At 37.8% G+C, this 16,297-nt stretch overlaps 2 protein-coding genes and 1 pseudogene across 2 annotated transcripts in view; all 3 read right to left on the bottom strand.

Moving 5' to 3' along the window:
* The window catches only part of LOC136402743 (arylamine N-acetyltransferase 1-like), a 61,415-nt gene extending 46,058 nt beyond the window's left edge, over positions 1-15,357 (bottom strand). Inside the window, exon 1 of the mRNA XM_066380471.1 lies at positions 15,276-15,357. The gene's annotated coding sequence lies outside the window, so the exon portion shown is untranslated. The remainder of the gene's footprint in view (positions 1-15,275) is intronic.
* LOC136402741 (arylamine N-acetyltransferase 1-like) lies at positions 910-15,336 on the bottom strand. Its single transcript, XM_066380467.1, has 2 exons — positions 15,276-15,336; positions 910-3,345 (listed from the first exon to the last, which is right to left on the bottom strand). Exon 2 carries the CDS (start codon positions 3,337-3,339, stop codon positions 2,467-2,469), a length of 873 nt encoding a protein of 290 aa, XP_066236564.1. The 5' UTR covers positions 3,340-3,345; positions 15,276-15,336; the 3' UTR covers positions 910-2,466.
* LOC136404737 (small nucleolar RNA SNORA48) lies at positions 4,611-4,754 on the bottom strand (annotated as a pseudogene).
* Positions 15,358-16,297: the final 940 nt, after the last annotated feature.

The following is a 16,297-nucleotide window of genomic DNA, read 5'->3' on the forward strand; positions in this document are numbered from 1 at the left end:
TTTTATTTTTTCAAAATAATCTAGAAGTTTGATGAGCTGGGTGATGAATATATAGCTTATTATTCTATTCTCTCTACTTTTGAATATTTTTGAAATTCTTCATATTAAAAATTTTTGATATCTGAAGTAATACTGACCCATTCTAACTAAATTTACTGGAGTGACATTGGTTAATAACTGTATGTAAGTTTCAAGTATACAATTCTATAATACATCATCTGTGTGCTCACCACCCACAGTCGAGTCTCCTTTCATCATCATATGTTTGACCCCCTTTCCTCTCTTCAACCTCCCACCACTCTCCTTCTCCTCTGGTAACCAGCACACTGTGATTTGTGTCTGTGAGTTTGTTTTGTTTGTCCTTCTGTTGCTTTCTGTTTAATATTCCATATATGAATGACATCACAGGGTTCTTGTCTTTTTCCATGTGACTTACATCGCTTAGAATGATATTCTCAAGATCTATCCATGTTGTCACAAATGGCAGTATTTCATCCTTTCTTGTGGCTGAGTGGTACTCCATTATGTATATGTACCACTTCTTTATCCAGTCATTCGTTGAAGGACACTTAAGTTGTTTCCATGTCTTAGCCACAGTGAATAATGTTGCAGCAATGAAGATAAGGATAGAGATATCTTTATGAATAAGTGTTTTCAATTTTTTGGTAGATACCCAAAAGTGGGATTGCTGGCTCATATGGTAACTCTATTATTAAGGTTTTTTTAGAACTTTCATACTGTTTTCAATAGTAGTTACAGCAATTTACATTCCCCCCAACAGTGTATGAGGGTTTCTTTTTCTCCAAATCTTCTCCAACACTGGTTACTTCTTGTCTTCTTAATAATAGCTATTCTAACAGGTGTGGCGTGGTATCTCATGTGGTTCTGATTTGCTTTTCCCTAAGAGCCAGTGAATTTAAGCAACTTTTCATATATATGCTGGACATTTGTATATATTCTTAAAAGAAGCATCTGTTCAGGTCCTTTGCCCATTTTTTAATTAGGTTTTTTATTGTTGTTGAATTGTATAAGATCTTTATATAGTTTAGATATTAGCCCCTTATTAGAGGTATTGTTGGAAAATATCTTCTATTCATTTGGTTGCTTTTTAAAAAATTTTTATTTAGAAAATTAAATTTAACAGGGTGACATTGATTAATAAGAGTATATAGGTTTCAAGTAAATGTTTCTATAACATTTGAACTGTTTATTATGTTGTATACCCATCACCCAAAGTCAAATCATTTTCTGTCATCATATATTTGGCCCCCTTTACGCCCCTACCCCGCAAGCCCTACCTCAGAATCCTCTCCCCCTGGTAAACACTTCACTTTTATCTATGTCCATGAGTCTCACTTTTATATCCCACCTATACGTGAAATCATATAGTTCTTAGCTTTTTCTGATTTATTTGTTTCATTCAGTATAATCTTCTCAAGTCCCATCCGTGTTGTCGTAAATGGTACCATGTCACCATTACTTATGGCTGAGTAGTATTCCATTGTATGTACGTTCCACATCTTCTTTATTCAGTCCTCTATTGAGGGACACTTTTTTGTTTCTATGTCTTGGCCACTATGAATGATGCTATGATGAACATGGGGGTGCATGTGTCTTTATGTACCAATGTTTTTGAGTTATTTTTGGTAGATATCAAATAGAAGAATTGTTGGGTCATAAGGTAATTTTATTAGTAATTTTTTGAGGAACCACCATACTTTCTTCCATTATGGCTGTACCAATTTACATCCCCACCAGCAGTGACTATGGGTTCATTTTCTTCCACAGCCTCTCCAACAGTTGTTATTACCTATCTTGTTGATATTAGCCAGCCTGACAGGTATGAGGTGGTATCTTATTGACATGTTGATTTGCATTTCTCTAATAGTTGGAGAAGATCAGCATCTTTTCATATATCTGTTGGTCATTTGTATGTCTTCTTAAGAGAAGTGTCTGTTCAGGTCCTCTCCTCACTTTTTTCAAGACTTTATTTATTCATTTGAGAGAGAAGAGAGAGAGAGAGAGAGAGTAGAGGGGAGGAGGAAGAAGTATTAACTCCCATATGTGCCTTGACCAGGCAAGCCCAGGGTTTTGAGTTGGCTACAGCAGTGTTCCAGGTCGAAGCTTTTTCAATTGTTCCACCACAGGTCAGCTTACCCCATTTTAAAATTGGATTGTTTGTCTATTTGTTGCTGAGCTTTAGGAGTTCTTTATATGTTTTGGACATTAACCCCTTATCAGAGCTATTGTGGTTGGCTATCTGTTTGTTCTGTTGTTGGTTTCTTTTGCTGTGCAGAAGCTTTTTAGTTTGATATAATCCAATTCATTTAGTGTTGCCTTTTTGTTTTATTAATGGTTTCTTTCACTGTGTGAAAGAAAGATTTTTACTTTGATCAAGTCCCATTTATTTATTTTTGTTTCTACTTCTTTTGCCTTTGGTGGCTGACCCATTTTTTTACTCTTACTCTAAATGGTAAAAAATTTTTCACTGTGTTTCAGCACAAACTTCCCCTGCAAGGAAATATTAAATATATTTTTCAGCTCTACTTCTACTTCTTCTTCATTCAGTGTCTTGAACTCCACCAAATCCATATTGTCCCTATAATTAAATCTCCGAAAGACGAGAATACAACCCACTAAGCACCAAACACCATCTGGGGTTTGCAAGGAACAGTAAGACTCATTTGTAAACACAGATTCTGAAGACATCTGAAAATATAAACTTGCAGACTCAAAATCTTCAATCGCTTGAGGTTCAAGAGTAAAGGAGTAAATTTTTCGATACTTATTCTTTTCCAGGAGATCAGAATTAAGAAATTCTTGGTTTGGAATGTACTGCTCTCTTCTGATTTGGTCCAGGTACCAGATCCCTCTCTCTTCTGTCAAGCGGAAGATGCAGGGCACTTGAGGCTGATCCTTCCCAGAAATTAACTCCAGAGGCTGCCACATCTGGTAGGAGCTTCCAAATCCAGCATCAACTATGTAGTTCCTGCCATCTATGACCACTTGCAGCAGCAGGTGAATTATAGTTTTGCTATATTTGTTGCCTGGAGTGTTGTACACACACCCACCTAACATTGTGGTCTCGAAACCGATGGTGGTCAGTGCCCAGTACAGAAGTTGATTGACCTGGAGACACCACCCACCCCGGTTCCTCCTCACGATTTGATCAAAAATGGCCTCCAAGCCCAATTCCATGGGTTCCCCACAATGGATGTTAAGGTTCTCAAAGGGAATGGCCCAGATCTGGTGCTGAAGAATGTCAGTGAGTGTTTCCAGGTCCAATTTGTTCCTAGACTTCTTATAACCAATTCTTTCAAAATATGCTTCAATATCCATGATCTCCTAAAGCAAGGAAAATAAAACAAAAACACAGTGTTACTTTTGTGCTTGGATTTCCTTGAGTAGATTAATTATAAATCTAATGAGTCTTAAATATATAAATAAATATATTAAGATTAAAATGGTTATAAACATCTGTATTTATAAATCTTTAATTTTTTAAAATTTATTTTTAAATTAAAATGTTTTCACCTTATTGTGATATCATTGACATATAACATATGTAAGTTTAAGGTGTATAACATGATTAGATACATTTATATTACAACATGATTATCATAATAAGGTTAGTTAACACCTCTTTGCTGTCATATTTTATAATTTTCTCTTGGTGTTGGTGATTAGATTTAAGATCTATTCTCTTAGTTTCTTTTTGTATATAATTCAGTATTGTCATTATAATTACCATGCTGTGTATTAGCTCCCCAGACTTTATTTATCTTCTAGCTTGTAGTTTGCACCCTTTGGCGGACATCTCCCTACTTCTCTCCTCCAGCTCATGGCAACCACCATTCTACTTTCTATTTCTATGAGTTTGGCTCTTTTTAGATTCCATATATAAATGAGAACATAAAGGATTTGTCACTTTTGTCTGAATTATTTCACTTAGCATAATGCCCTCAAGGTCCATCCATGTTGTGGAAAAAGACCTGGTTTTCTTCTTTCATATGGCTGAATTATTTTCCATTCATATGCACATGAACACTTAGGATGTTTTCATTTCTTGACTATTTTGAATAATTATGCAGTGAACATAGGGGTGGAGCTCTCTCTGCAAGATAGTGTTTTCATTTCCTTTGGCTATATCCCTAGAGTGGAATTGCTGGATCATATAGTAGTTCTGTTTTTAATTTTTTGAGGAACCTCCAAACTATTTTCCATATCTCCAATTTACATTCTCACCAACAGTGTTCAAGGGTTTCTTTTTCTTCACACAACCTCACCAACACTTGTTTCTTCTCTTTTGTATAACAGCTATTCTAACAGTGTGAAGTGATATCTTATTGTGGTTTTGATTTGCATTTCCCTGAGATTTGTGACATTGAGTATTTTTTTTTTATTTACCTGTTGGCCACTTTTAGTGCTTCTATGGAAAAATATCTATTCAAGTTATACACCTACTTTTAATTGGATTATTTTGGGTTCATTTTTTCTATTGAGTTGAGAGTTCCTTGTATATATACTGGGTATTAACCTGTTTTCAAATAGATGATTTGCAAATATTTTCTCCCATCCTATAATTTGCATTTTTATTTATTTATATATTTTTATGTGCCCAGACATGAAAAACGCTCTGGCCACCAACATAACCATCAAACTAGGATGAACTAGGGCTACATGTCTGCTTTGCCCTGACTGATATAAGAGCAACACCATCAACCAGGTGTCTCCTTGCCCATTGCCAGGGGGTAGGATGTGTTTCTAATTTGCTGGTTATTTCTTTTGCTGACAGAGCTTCTTGGTTTCAGATAGTCCCATTTGTTGAGTTGTGCTCTTGTTGCTTGAGCTTTTTGTTGTCACAGCTAAACAATCAGTGCCAGGACCAATGTCAAGAAGCTTTCCCCCTATGTATTTTCTAGTAGTTTTACGGTCTGGAAGGACATGAAAGTCTTTAATCCATTTTGAGTTTATTTTTGTGAGTGGTGTAAGGTAAGGGTCAATTTCATTTTTCTTCATATGGTTGTCCAGTTTTCTGTTTATTAAAGAGACTATCCTTTCCCTATATAATCTTATTGACTCCTTTGTCAGATATTATTTGATCATATGTATGTGTGTTTAGTTCTTGGATCTTGATTCTGTTCTTTTGGTCTATGTATAATTTTTATGTCATTCCCATGCTGTTTTCTTGTTTTGATTTATTTTTTAGTTGTATAAACTTATGGCTCCTCCCACAAGTTTTATAGAGATATAATTTACATGCAGCAGTGTATAAAATTAAGGTGTACCACATAGTGATTTGGCTTGCATATGTTATGGAATGATTACCATAGTAAGTTTGGTTAACATCCATCCTCTCATATAGATAAGAAAAGAAAAAAATGAATTTTTATTGTTATAAGAACTCTTATAATTTACCCTTTTGACTATTTTAAATAATACCACACTATTCTGATTATTATGTCTTTGTAATAAAGTCTGTAATCAGGTATTGTGATGCTTGTTTCTCTCAGTATTGTTTAGTCTTTTTTGATTCATATGAATTTCATGATTTTTAAAAAAATTTCTGTGCCAAATGTCATTGAAATTTTGATAGGGACTAATTTAATCTATAGTGGGCTTTTAATAGTACTGCTATGCACTGGTCAACTACAGCTTAGTCAGTAACAAGCTGCATATACAAATTGTGTGTAAGGTTATTACAAAGCTGAAAAAGTTTTAGCACCTAGTGGCATTATAGCTGGATAATGTTGTAACACAAAGTATTACATATCTGTGCTCATGCTGGCATAACCAAACCTACTGTGCTGCCAGTCCTATAAAAGTACAGCAACAACAATTATGTACAGTATAGAACACTTGATGATAATAATAAATGACTATGTTATTGGTTTATGTATTTACCACACTTTTTAATCATTATTTTAGCATACTCTTTTTATTTAAACTAAAAAAACATTTAAGGGGACCTGAAGATGGCAGCAGTGTAGGCACATGCACAGACTCCCAGCTCACACCACCAAACTGGATTACAAATTAATTTAGGAATAATTAGTGTGAAAAACCAACTCTGGACTACAAGAACAGCTCTCAAAGGGCTCTCACTCCAAGGAAAAGAGCAGAAAATATTGCTCACAGCCACTTGCCTGGGGACCTGGGAACAAGGTGTGTTGAAAGGGCTGGCTTGTCTTCCAAAAGGAAAGGGAAGAGAAAGGGACAGACAGTGAGGGGCAGAGGAATGCATGGGACAACCTGAGAAGCTGACTCATCCAGTGCTGGAGGCAGCCATAGCTGGGGGAGGAGTTGATCCTTCCACATAACACAAGACTAAAGTAGTTCCGGGTCACCCATCACAGACATCTCTCCAGTTCCAATCAGCACAACAAGACACATATGAAAACAAGAAGTAGGGAGGAGGGGCAGTAACTCAGGTCTCCATGGAGATCTGAGATACATCTCCCCCTACTGAAGCTGAGAAAACACCCCACCCCCAGAGAGAGTAACTGGCAGATCAGGCCTTCAGAGTCTCAGGTTAAACACACTGCATTCCTGGATACAGTTTCAAATAAGTCCCCTGCTGAGATCAGTAAACAAGACTACCACATGTTAAGTAAACTGAGAAGAAAACAAACAAATAAAGACTTCAGCCTGACCAGGCGGAGGCGCAGTGGATAGAGCATCGAACTGGGATCCGGAGAACCCAGGTTCAAGACCCCGAGGTCGTCATCTTGAGCATGGGCTCATCTGGGTTGAGCAAAAGCTCACCAGCTTGGACCCAAGGTTGCTGGCTCAAGCAAGGGGTTACTTGGTCTGCTGAAGGCCCCCAGTCAAGGCATATATGAGAAAGCAATCAATGAACAACTAAAGTGTCACAACAAAAAACTAATGATTGATGATTCTCATCTCTCCTGTTCCTGTCTGTCTGTCCCTGTCTATCCCTCTCTCTGACTCTCTGTCTCTGAAAAAAAAAAAAAAAATCAAAGCAGCTCTACTACAAAAGCCAAATCCAACAGTGGATTACAAATAACAGCTGATGCCAACCCAAGAAGACCTAAAAATAACACAACTGAAAATTGGAGGCAGACAACACCAAGCCTAGACTCAACCAGCTCTACAAACAATACACCCAAACACACAGACATAATGAGAAGACAGAAGTGCAATCCAAATGAAAGCACAAAAAAAACCCTCCAGGAAATGAACTGAGTGATATGGAAATAACCAAACTTCTGGATGCAGAGTTTAAAATAATGATTGTAAAGATGCTTAGGGATCTTAGAACAACAATGGATGGTCATTACGAACACCTAAATAAAGAAATAGCAAGTATAAAAAAGGACATTGAAATATTAAAAAAGAATCAGTCGGAGATGACAAATACAATATCAGAAATCAAGAACAAAATGGAAGGAATTAAAAGCAGGATGGATGAAGCTGAGAATTGAATCAGTGAGTTAGAGGGCAAGATAAATGAAGGCACAGAAGCAGAGCAGAAAAAAGAAAAGAGACTCAAAAAGTCTGAGGAAACTCTAAGAGAGCTCTGTGACAACATGAAGAGAAATAACATCCACATCATAGGGTTTCCTGAAGAAGAAGACAAAGAACAAGGGATAGAGACTTTGTTCAATCATATCATAGCTGAAAACTTCCCTCAATTAAGGCAGGAAAACATCTCACAAGTTCAAGAAGCACAGAGAACTCCATTAAAGAGAAACCCAAAGAAATCTACACCAAGACACATCATAATTAAAATACCAAAGCTAAGTGATAAAGAGAAAATATTAAAAGCTTCTAGAGAAAAAAAGACTATATCAAACTAAAAAGCTTTTGCACAGCTAAAGACAATAAGAACAGAATAAAAAGACAAACTACACAATGGGAGAACATATTTGACAATACGTCTGAGAAGGGGTTAATAACCAAAATTTATAAAGAACTTATAAAACTCAACACCAGGAAGACAAACAATCCAATCAAAAAATGGCAAAAGAAATGAATAGACACTTCTCCAAAGAGGACATACAGATGGCCAATAGGCATATGAAAAAATGCTCAACATCACTAATCATTAGAGAAATGCAAATCAAAACCACAATGAGATACCACCTTGCACCAGTCAGAATGGCATTCATCAACAAAACAACACAGAATAGGTGCTGGGGAGGATGTAGAGAAACTCTCTACACTCTCTACTACAGGGAACTCTCCTGCACTGCTGGTGGGAATGCAGACTGGTGCAGCCACTGGTGGAAAACAGTATGGAGACTTCCTAAAAAAAATTAAAAATCAAACTGCCTTTTGACCCAGCTATCTCACTTTTAGGAATATACCCTAAGAACACCATAGAACTGTTTCAAAAGGAGAAATGCAACCCCACGTTTATGGCAGCATTGTTCACAATAGCAAAGATCTGGAAACAGCCCAAGTGTCCATCAGAGGACGAGTGGATTAAAAAACTTTGGTTCATATATACCATGGAATACTACACAGCCATAAGAAATGATGACATTGGATCATTTACAATAACATGAATGGACCTTGATAACATTATAATGAGCAAAATAAGTAAATCAGAAAAACTAAGAACTATATGAATCCATACATAGATGGGACATAAAAATGATACTCAGAGACATGGACACGAATGTGATGGTAACTGGTTGGGGGGGTAGAAGGGGAGGGGGGGAGGAAGGAGAAGGGGGGTGGGGGGAGGGGAGGGGCACAAAGAAAACCAGATAGAAGGTGACGGAAGACAATTTGACTTTGGGTGAGGGGTATGCAACATAATCAAATGTCAAAATAATCTGGAGATGTTTTCTCTGAACATATGTACCCTGATTTATCAATGTTACCCCCTTAAAATTAATTAAAAATAAAAATTTAAAAAAATTTAGAAATTTAAAACATTTACTATAGAACAGGATGCCGTATTAGGCCGACAACAGCCTCATACAGTCACATGCTTACCATATATTTGATTGCATCATATTCCTGTGCTTGATTTAATCTTGTGTTTTCATAAATTTAGTGCAGCCTAGTTTGCAGTGTTTATAAAGTCTACTGTAGTGTGCTGTAATGCCCCAGAGCTTCACGTTTATGCAGCACTCACTCGCTGTGTCCCCCAGAACCACTTCAGTCCCACAAGCTTCTTTCATGGTAAATGACCTATGCATGAGCACCACATTTCACTTTTACACCATATCTTTACTCTACCTTGCTCAAGCCAGCAAACTTGAGCTCAAGCCAGTGACCTTGGGCTTCAAGTCAGTGACCTTTGGACTCAAGCCAGTGACCTTGGGATCATGTCAATGATCCTGCACTCAAGCCAGCAACCCCACATTCAAGCCAACCAGGCCTCGGGGTTTTGAACCCAGGACCTCAGCATCCGGGGTCAATGCTCTATCAACTGCACCATCACCAGTCAGGCTCCAAAGGTCGACTTATCTTTTGACTTTCTGGTAAGGTGAGCCAAAAGAAAATACGGGTGTCTTTGTTTTGTTAAATTCCATGTAGGAAGGTTTGCCCCCTGCTACTCTGATTATAACAGTGGTGCATTACCATTGGTAATATGACCTGGACTGAGGTGACATGGAACAAAGCACCCTGTCCCTGGGTTAATGGTGATAAGTTAAGTTTTCCTGTTGTCCCTCTTAATGTCATTTCTTTTGGATTTTCCTATCTGTCTTTTTTGATCAGCTATTCTTCCCATTCGGCTAGTATTTTAATTTTCTCTTCTTTTAATATCTGAAAAATTATTTTCCCTATATCTATGTAATTCATTTCATATCTTCTCATCTTAACTTTTATCTGTACATTCTCTAAACATCTATACAAGCTCTAAAACTACCACTCAGGCACAGAGAGAGCTACTATAATTTATTTAACCAGACCATCCCAAACCTACTCCTTCTCTACATTCAGAAGCAGTGCTAAGTCAGAAGGACAGAAGATGTGGAAGGAAAGGAATATGGTTTAGACATGCCTGGCCATTTGTTCTTGGGTTGATCAACATATTTTTTATTTAAAACTTACTTTATACCTCTTTTTAAAAAGCTACATTTTGTTTTCCATGTATTTTTAAAGGTACGATATTAACCTAGGATTTAGTCATTTCAAGTCCATTCAAAAAAGCCAGTTCTCTTAGGGACCTGGATGCAAGCAACATGGTATAACCAAGTTATAGCTGAATGTTCCATAACTAAGTAAAAGGAGTTGTATACTACGGAAGTTATCGTCTGTGGGAAAATATGGAGGCATTTAGGAAAAATTTGCTAGGATATAACTGACTGAAAACATTACTAAATTTATATGTTGACTTGCAGCTTAACTGTGCACTGATATACCCCTTCATTTTGGCTTAATCATAAATATAAGAGAAGACTAAAAGAAGCAGAGTAAACACACTTAGGGAGCCCACTGAGATGTCTCAGAAAAGCACTTAATACTTTTCTAAAGAAGTTAGATGTAGAATGATTTTTAATTTTAATTCAGAACACCGAGACTGTTTCTTCTTCCTGACCTAAACTCTAGAAATAACAGAAAAAATTGTCTAAAAATATATGATATCCTTCCTTGGGAACATGAGCAGTAATTCTTTTTAGGCCATAAACATGAAGGATATTTAAAATAAAAATCCAGGTCTTGACCAGTGGCTAATTAGATAGAGCATCATTCCAGTGTGCTGAGGTCATGTGTTTGATCCTCAGTCAGGGCACATATGAGATACAGCCAATGAATACACAACTAAATGGAACAATTAAGTGGAACAAGTTGATCTCTCTCTCTCTCTCTCCTCTCTCTCTCTCTCTCTCTCTCTTACCCTCTCTCTCTAATAAATGTAAAAAAAAATTTTAATAAAATAATTGAATAAAGTAACATGGCTATCTGGGTTGCATAAAGGCTAGTAAAGTGCTGAATATAATGATGTGAGATGAGAACAACACAGATGGAGATTATGGGAGTCACCACAAAGGGTCTCAGAAGCAGCCAACCAGATGACTAGTTGTCATGGGATCAGTAAGAATGGGTGAACCATGTTCGACATCTAACTTCACATACCATACACAGTAAAGACCAGTATATAGTGATACTAACAAGTCTCCCTCTAGGTGATAACTGTAATTGCAGATATTTGAGTGCAGAGTAACAAGTCAGTGCCCTGAATATCTGGTGTCACCAGAAAGGAAAAAGGACCTTCTATGTACAGATACAGAAAATCAGTCATTAGGATATCTCATAGCTCACTCATCTCTCCTCACCTCCACTGAAAAGAATGAGGAGGCCCTGGCCAGTGACTCAGTGGATAGAGCATCAGCTCAGCATATGGACGTCCTGGGTTTGATTCTCATTCAGGGCACACAGAAGCAACCATCTACTTCTTTCCCCTCTCCTCTTTATCTCGCTCTTCCCCTCTGCAGCCAGTGGCTCAATTGGTTTGATCCTGACCCCACGTGCTGAGGATAGCTCCATTGGAATATATCAGCCTTGGGCACTAAAAATAGCTCGGTATTCAAGCATCAGCCTCAGATAGGGTTGCCAGGTGGATCCCAGTAGGGGCACATGCAAGAGTCACTATCTCTCCATCTCTCACATAAAAAGAGAAAAGAAAAAAGAAAAGAATGAAGAGTCCGTGTACTTGCTTCAACCAGACATCTCAACAGCAACATTAGATTCAAAAATAAATAAAACTTGGAGGAAGACTTTCACAAGCTGAAGATGGTGAAAAAATAGAATGCAAATATACTATAACATGGGAGTAAGAATAAAAGAATATAGCATACAAAAAATAGATTGATATGATATGATATGATAGACCCCCATGTGTCCCAACAGAAAGAGACACATAGATACAGCATACTATCAACTTATGCAGAAAAACTTTTTACTAACAATAAAATTAATGAAAAGATGAAGCCATTAAGGAATTGGAAAGAATCCATAGACATAAATAAGCTGTCAAAGACAATCCAATATAAAGATAGTTGGTGCTTCTGAAACAGAGAACTCAAATAATGCAATAGAAAATATATATATATATATAAAGAAATATCAAAGAAACATTTTCCTGAAATGAAGCAAAATTTGGATCTGAAAAACAGCAAGATTCTGTGAAAGTCTGGTTAAATTATTAAAATTCAAAATTGAAGCAAACTACTTGTATTTGGAAGAAAAGCAAACCCTTTATAAGGGAGAGACTATCAAGCAGGTGTCAGAATACTCCACAGTAATATGTCTGCTAAGTTAAGAGAGAAGTCTGAGCCTCAAATACTATTCTCAGCGAGTATTTTGTTTAATCACAAAGGCATCATGAATATAAAGATGATCTCAAACATGAAAGAACTTGAATACCTGAATGATGAGCAACCTCAGTGGGCCACAGTAAAGGACTGGCGAGCAATTTTGGCTCCTTTTTTTTTTTTTTTTTTAACAAAACTAAGAAGAGATAACTTATGAGAATTATGGGTTTTGAATAAACTAGTTTGTATTATATGGAAGTAGAAATAAGGAGTTAAAGTAACATGTTTACTTGACCAAAATATATATGAAGGTGAAAGTTGACTCTGTTTAGTTAACATTTATTTATAATGTGTTTTTTGCACATTAAAAGAATCTTTTAGAAAGTATGTCCTATGATACAGAAACATTTTTAAACTGATACACTAAAAAAAGATTCTTTGAAGAGAAAATATTTTTTCTAACTTCAACACTAAGAAATAACTACACTCAATACTTTAGTGCATTTATTTCTAGGCTTTTTCTATACACTTTAATAGAGTTAATATAATGTTTATACTTTTTTAACCTTTATTTTTCTCTCAATGTTAGAAAATAAGTTTCTTCTAATATGTAATTATAATTGTCTATGTTGATTAGCTTTCCCTTAACGATGTTACAAAACCTTCCGAAATAAAATACAAGTATAAACAAAAGACTAGATTAATAGTAATTACCAGTTTTTGAATACTTATTGTTTTCCAAGATCAAATCCAAAAATTTGATATCTATACTTTTATTTAATCTTGAAGATAAATATTAACTAATTTTAAAAAGAGGAAGTTAGAACTTCATGGAGTTATTTCCCCAAGATTGTTTATTTATCTAGTATTTAAACTCAGATCTTCAAAGTTGCCATGCCAAAAATTATGTTGTTTACTAATATTAAAAGTTAAGATGAAATAAATTAAAATATGGTTATATATGTGATATGATCCAAGTAGAAACAGTTGAAGGAGATGGCCTGAATCTCAGGAAAGAAGAAAGACCCAGGAGTAACTCACCCAAAGCAAAAATTATATCTAAAAATCAGATACTAGATTTTTAAGAAAATTTGATCAAGCATGCTTAACACTAGAACATAACCTGGATAAATGACTGAACTGTAAAGGCAGGAAGCATCCAGTGAAATAAAATAGGGGAAAGTGGAGCCTGAAGAGAATGAAAGGGTATTGCCTATCTAAAGCAAATGAAACCAATTAGACTTGCTGGCCTCCACAATGTACAGAAGTAAGGAACAGAGCATGCTCAGTGTACCTAGAGAGGCCACATGAGATGATGAGGATTCGAGACTGGATTCTACTGTAGGGAGCATTCTGTCTGTACTAAAGATCTCTTCAGATGTCTTTTACCATTTTGCTGTGCCCCTGACCTGGCTTCTGTGTTCTTATACTTAAGGACCTGCACCCTAAACTCTTTGAAGGACCACTTGAGAACTGAAGCTGCTTTGGCTCCTTCTGCAGACAGCTGGATGGGCCAGGAAATTCATATCCTGCCAGGGCAGCTTTGAACCAATGAATTTCTGGCTGGAGTATTGTATCCTTGCATGGAGTCTGGCAAAGTCTAAAACACAATTCATATCCACACTGAAGCTGGCATTTTCCCTGAATCTCATACCTGCTAGGATTCTTTCTCTATCCAGTCACATTTTCCTAATTGCTCGATTAGTTACTCCCAGGAGCATTTCCTTGATAAATTACTTGCATATAAATTCTAATCTGAGTGTCTGAATTTGGGGACCCTGACTTGAGACACATGAGTGGTGCATTCTTAAAAGTCATTTGTAAGAAAAGATACACAGGGTGAAGCCAACTCCAGAAGGCCTCACACATCAGACAAAAGATTGACTTTTTTATGTGGATCACAACAATGCCTGTTGTTTTGTCAAATAGTCAGTATTTAAGTTGGACATACTGTTTGATTTATCCTTATGTCATGTGCCACTTCCAGTGCAAATCACCGTCATGGCTATCTCCCTGCAGAGCAGATGCAATATAAAGGACTAACTTGTTCCCAGTCTCCAGAATGTGTTCGTATATAATAGCAGTTTTCAAATTGGTTAAAGATCCTTTCTCTTTACTTTGAATGAAGTTGAAATCAAGAGCCAAACATAGAAGAATAAGGCGGATTGATTCTGAGGTAGCCAGCTCATAAAAGTTGGCTCTGAACTCTTTAAGCCTATGGGCAAACACAATAATTCTGTGGGTGGGATAAATAGTTGGGAGTTCATTTCTTTTGAATCGATCATTTCGTTAGTATAAAACTAAAGTGAGGGGTCTTGGGAAGGGAAAGAACAATTTATCAAAAGAACGAGCCCACTGAGGTGTTGTTGTGGGCACTATGCCAGAACGTGGGAGCCTGGAACATAGCACCCTTAGGGCCCTGGCTGCTGGGCCGTCTGCCCCCACAGGTCCGGGTCCTGTGGAATTCTGCATGTCTCTGCCCAGGGAGAGGTGTCTTCAGTCTGCCTGGCAGTGAACCTGTTCATTCTTGTCATTTATGGTTTCTGAGCACCCTTTCCCCTAAGTGTCCCTCCAACAGGATGAAACTCTCCCTAGGAATTCCTGCAAACACTGCAGACAGCGTACCCCAGCCTCCCTGGCCATTCTGGATCATTAGAAAAGTTCTGATCAGCTAATGCAGAGGGAGCAGAAATGGTTACTACACTTCTTTAATCCTCACAACGATCTTTTTAAGTATGCTCTCTAATTAGCTCTATTTTACTGACAGATAAACTGACTTTTTAGAGATACTGGCTGACCTGCCCAAGTCCTCACAGCTGGGATGTGTGACTCTAAGCCAGACAGTCTGAATTAAGGTCCATTATCTTCACATTACACTGTACAGTCCTCACAGCATACGTACGGATTCAAAGGAGGTGTCAGCTAAAGTTCTGAACCACCGTTGGACTTGAAATTCAGGCACACTGCAGTATCTAGTCTCCTGGACCCACATTTAAGATAAGATTAAGCCCAATTTCAAAGCATAGAAAAGTTACTTACCGAGTTCAAGTTGGACCCACACCAGGAACCACACTGACTTCACTCCTTCCACTTGGAGGCGAGCACAGGGAGTGCCCTCACTGGCTTTGCAAACTGCTCCTCCCTCAGAGTCTACTCAGAACCTCCCAGGGACCTCTGGGAAATGTAACCGTGAAGCCTTCTGGTTGTCCTGTGCTCCTCTTATTCAAATCTATTCACTGGAGAAGAGTGGAGAGCTTTGTTATCTCATGAGCCTCAGTCCCAGGCTGTGGGAGGTAGGATCTTATTTTTGACACAGTTCCCACTTTATTTTTTTTCCCAAAGTTAGAAGCAGGGAGGCAGTCAGACAGACTCCCGTATGCACTCCAGCGGGATGCACCTGGAAAGCCCACCAGGGGGCAATGCTCGGCCCATCTGGAGTGTTGCTTCGTTGCAGCTGGAGCCATTCTAGCACCTGAGGCAGAGGCAATGGAGCCATCCTCAGCACCAGGCCAACTTTGCTTCAATGGAACCTTGGCTGCAGGAGGGGAAGAAAGAGATAGAAAAAAAAGAGAGGGGGTGGGGTGGAGAAGCAGATGGGCACTTCTCCTATGTGCTCTGGCCAGAAATCGAACCTGGGACTTCCACACACCAGGTGACTCTCTACCACTGAGCCAACTGGCCAGGGCCAGCTCCCGCTTTTAAAAAGCCTGAAGTCAGATTCCTATACATAATGTGGGGTTTTAAAGAGGGTCCAGGAAAAGCAGATTTATTAAAATAGAGGAGGCAGAAGATGGATGTTTTAAGCCACTCTCCCTAGGTTGTGATACTGCTTTGTCATCAGTTTCTATGAGGCCCTTCGGTTTCTATTCTTCTTCCTTTCATCCCCCATGTCAGACCCACTCACCACTCCCCTCACCCTAGCACCTGTGTAATGTGTCCAAAATGAGTCTCCTTATGTGGAATGAGTGTGACATGTCTACAGTACGGTGGCAGTGTTCCTGATTGTGTTTTTAATCACATTAATGATACTGGCCTATAGCTCAGCTGTTTCCTGTGCATTC

Source organism: Saccopteryx leptura, chromosome 4 (genome assembly GCF_036850995.1).
Source record: "Saccopteryx leptura isolate mSacLep1 chromosome 4, mSacLep1_pri_phased_curated, whole genome shotgun sequence".
Classification (NCBI taxonomy): domain Eukaryota; kingdom Metazoa; phylum Chordata; class Mammalia; order Chiroptera; family Emballonuridae; genus Saccopteryx; species Saccopteryx leptura.

Bases quoted from the DNA above. Each gene is read 5' to 3' on its own strand.
- LOC136402741 (XM_066380467.1), bottom strand. From the start codon at position 3,339: ATGGATATTGAAGCATATTTTGAAAGAATTGGTTATAAGAAGTCTAGG.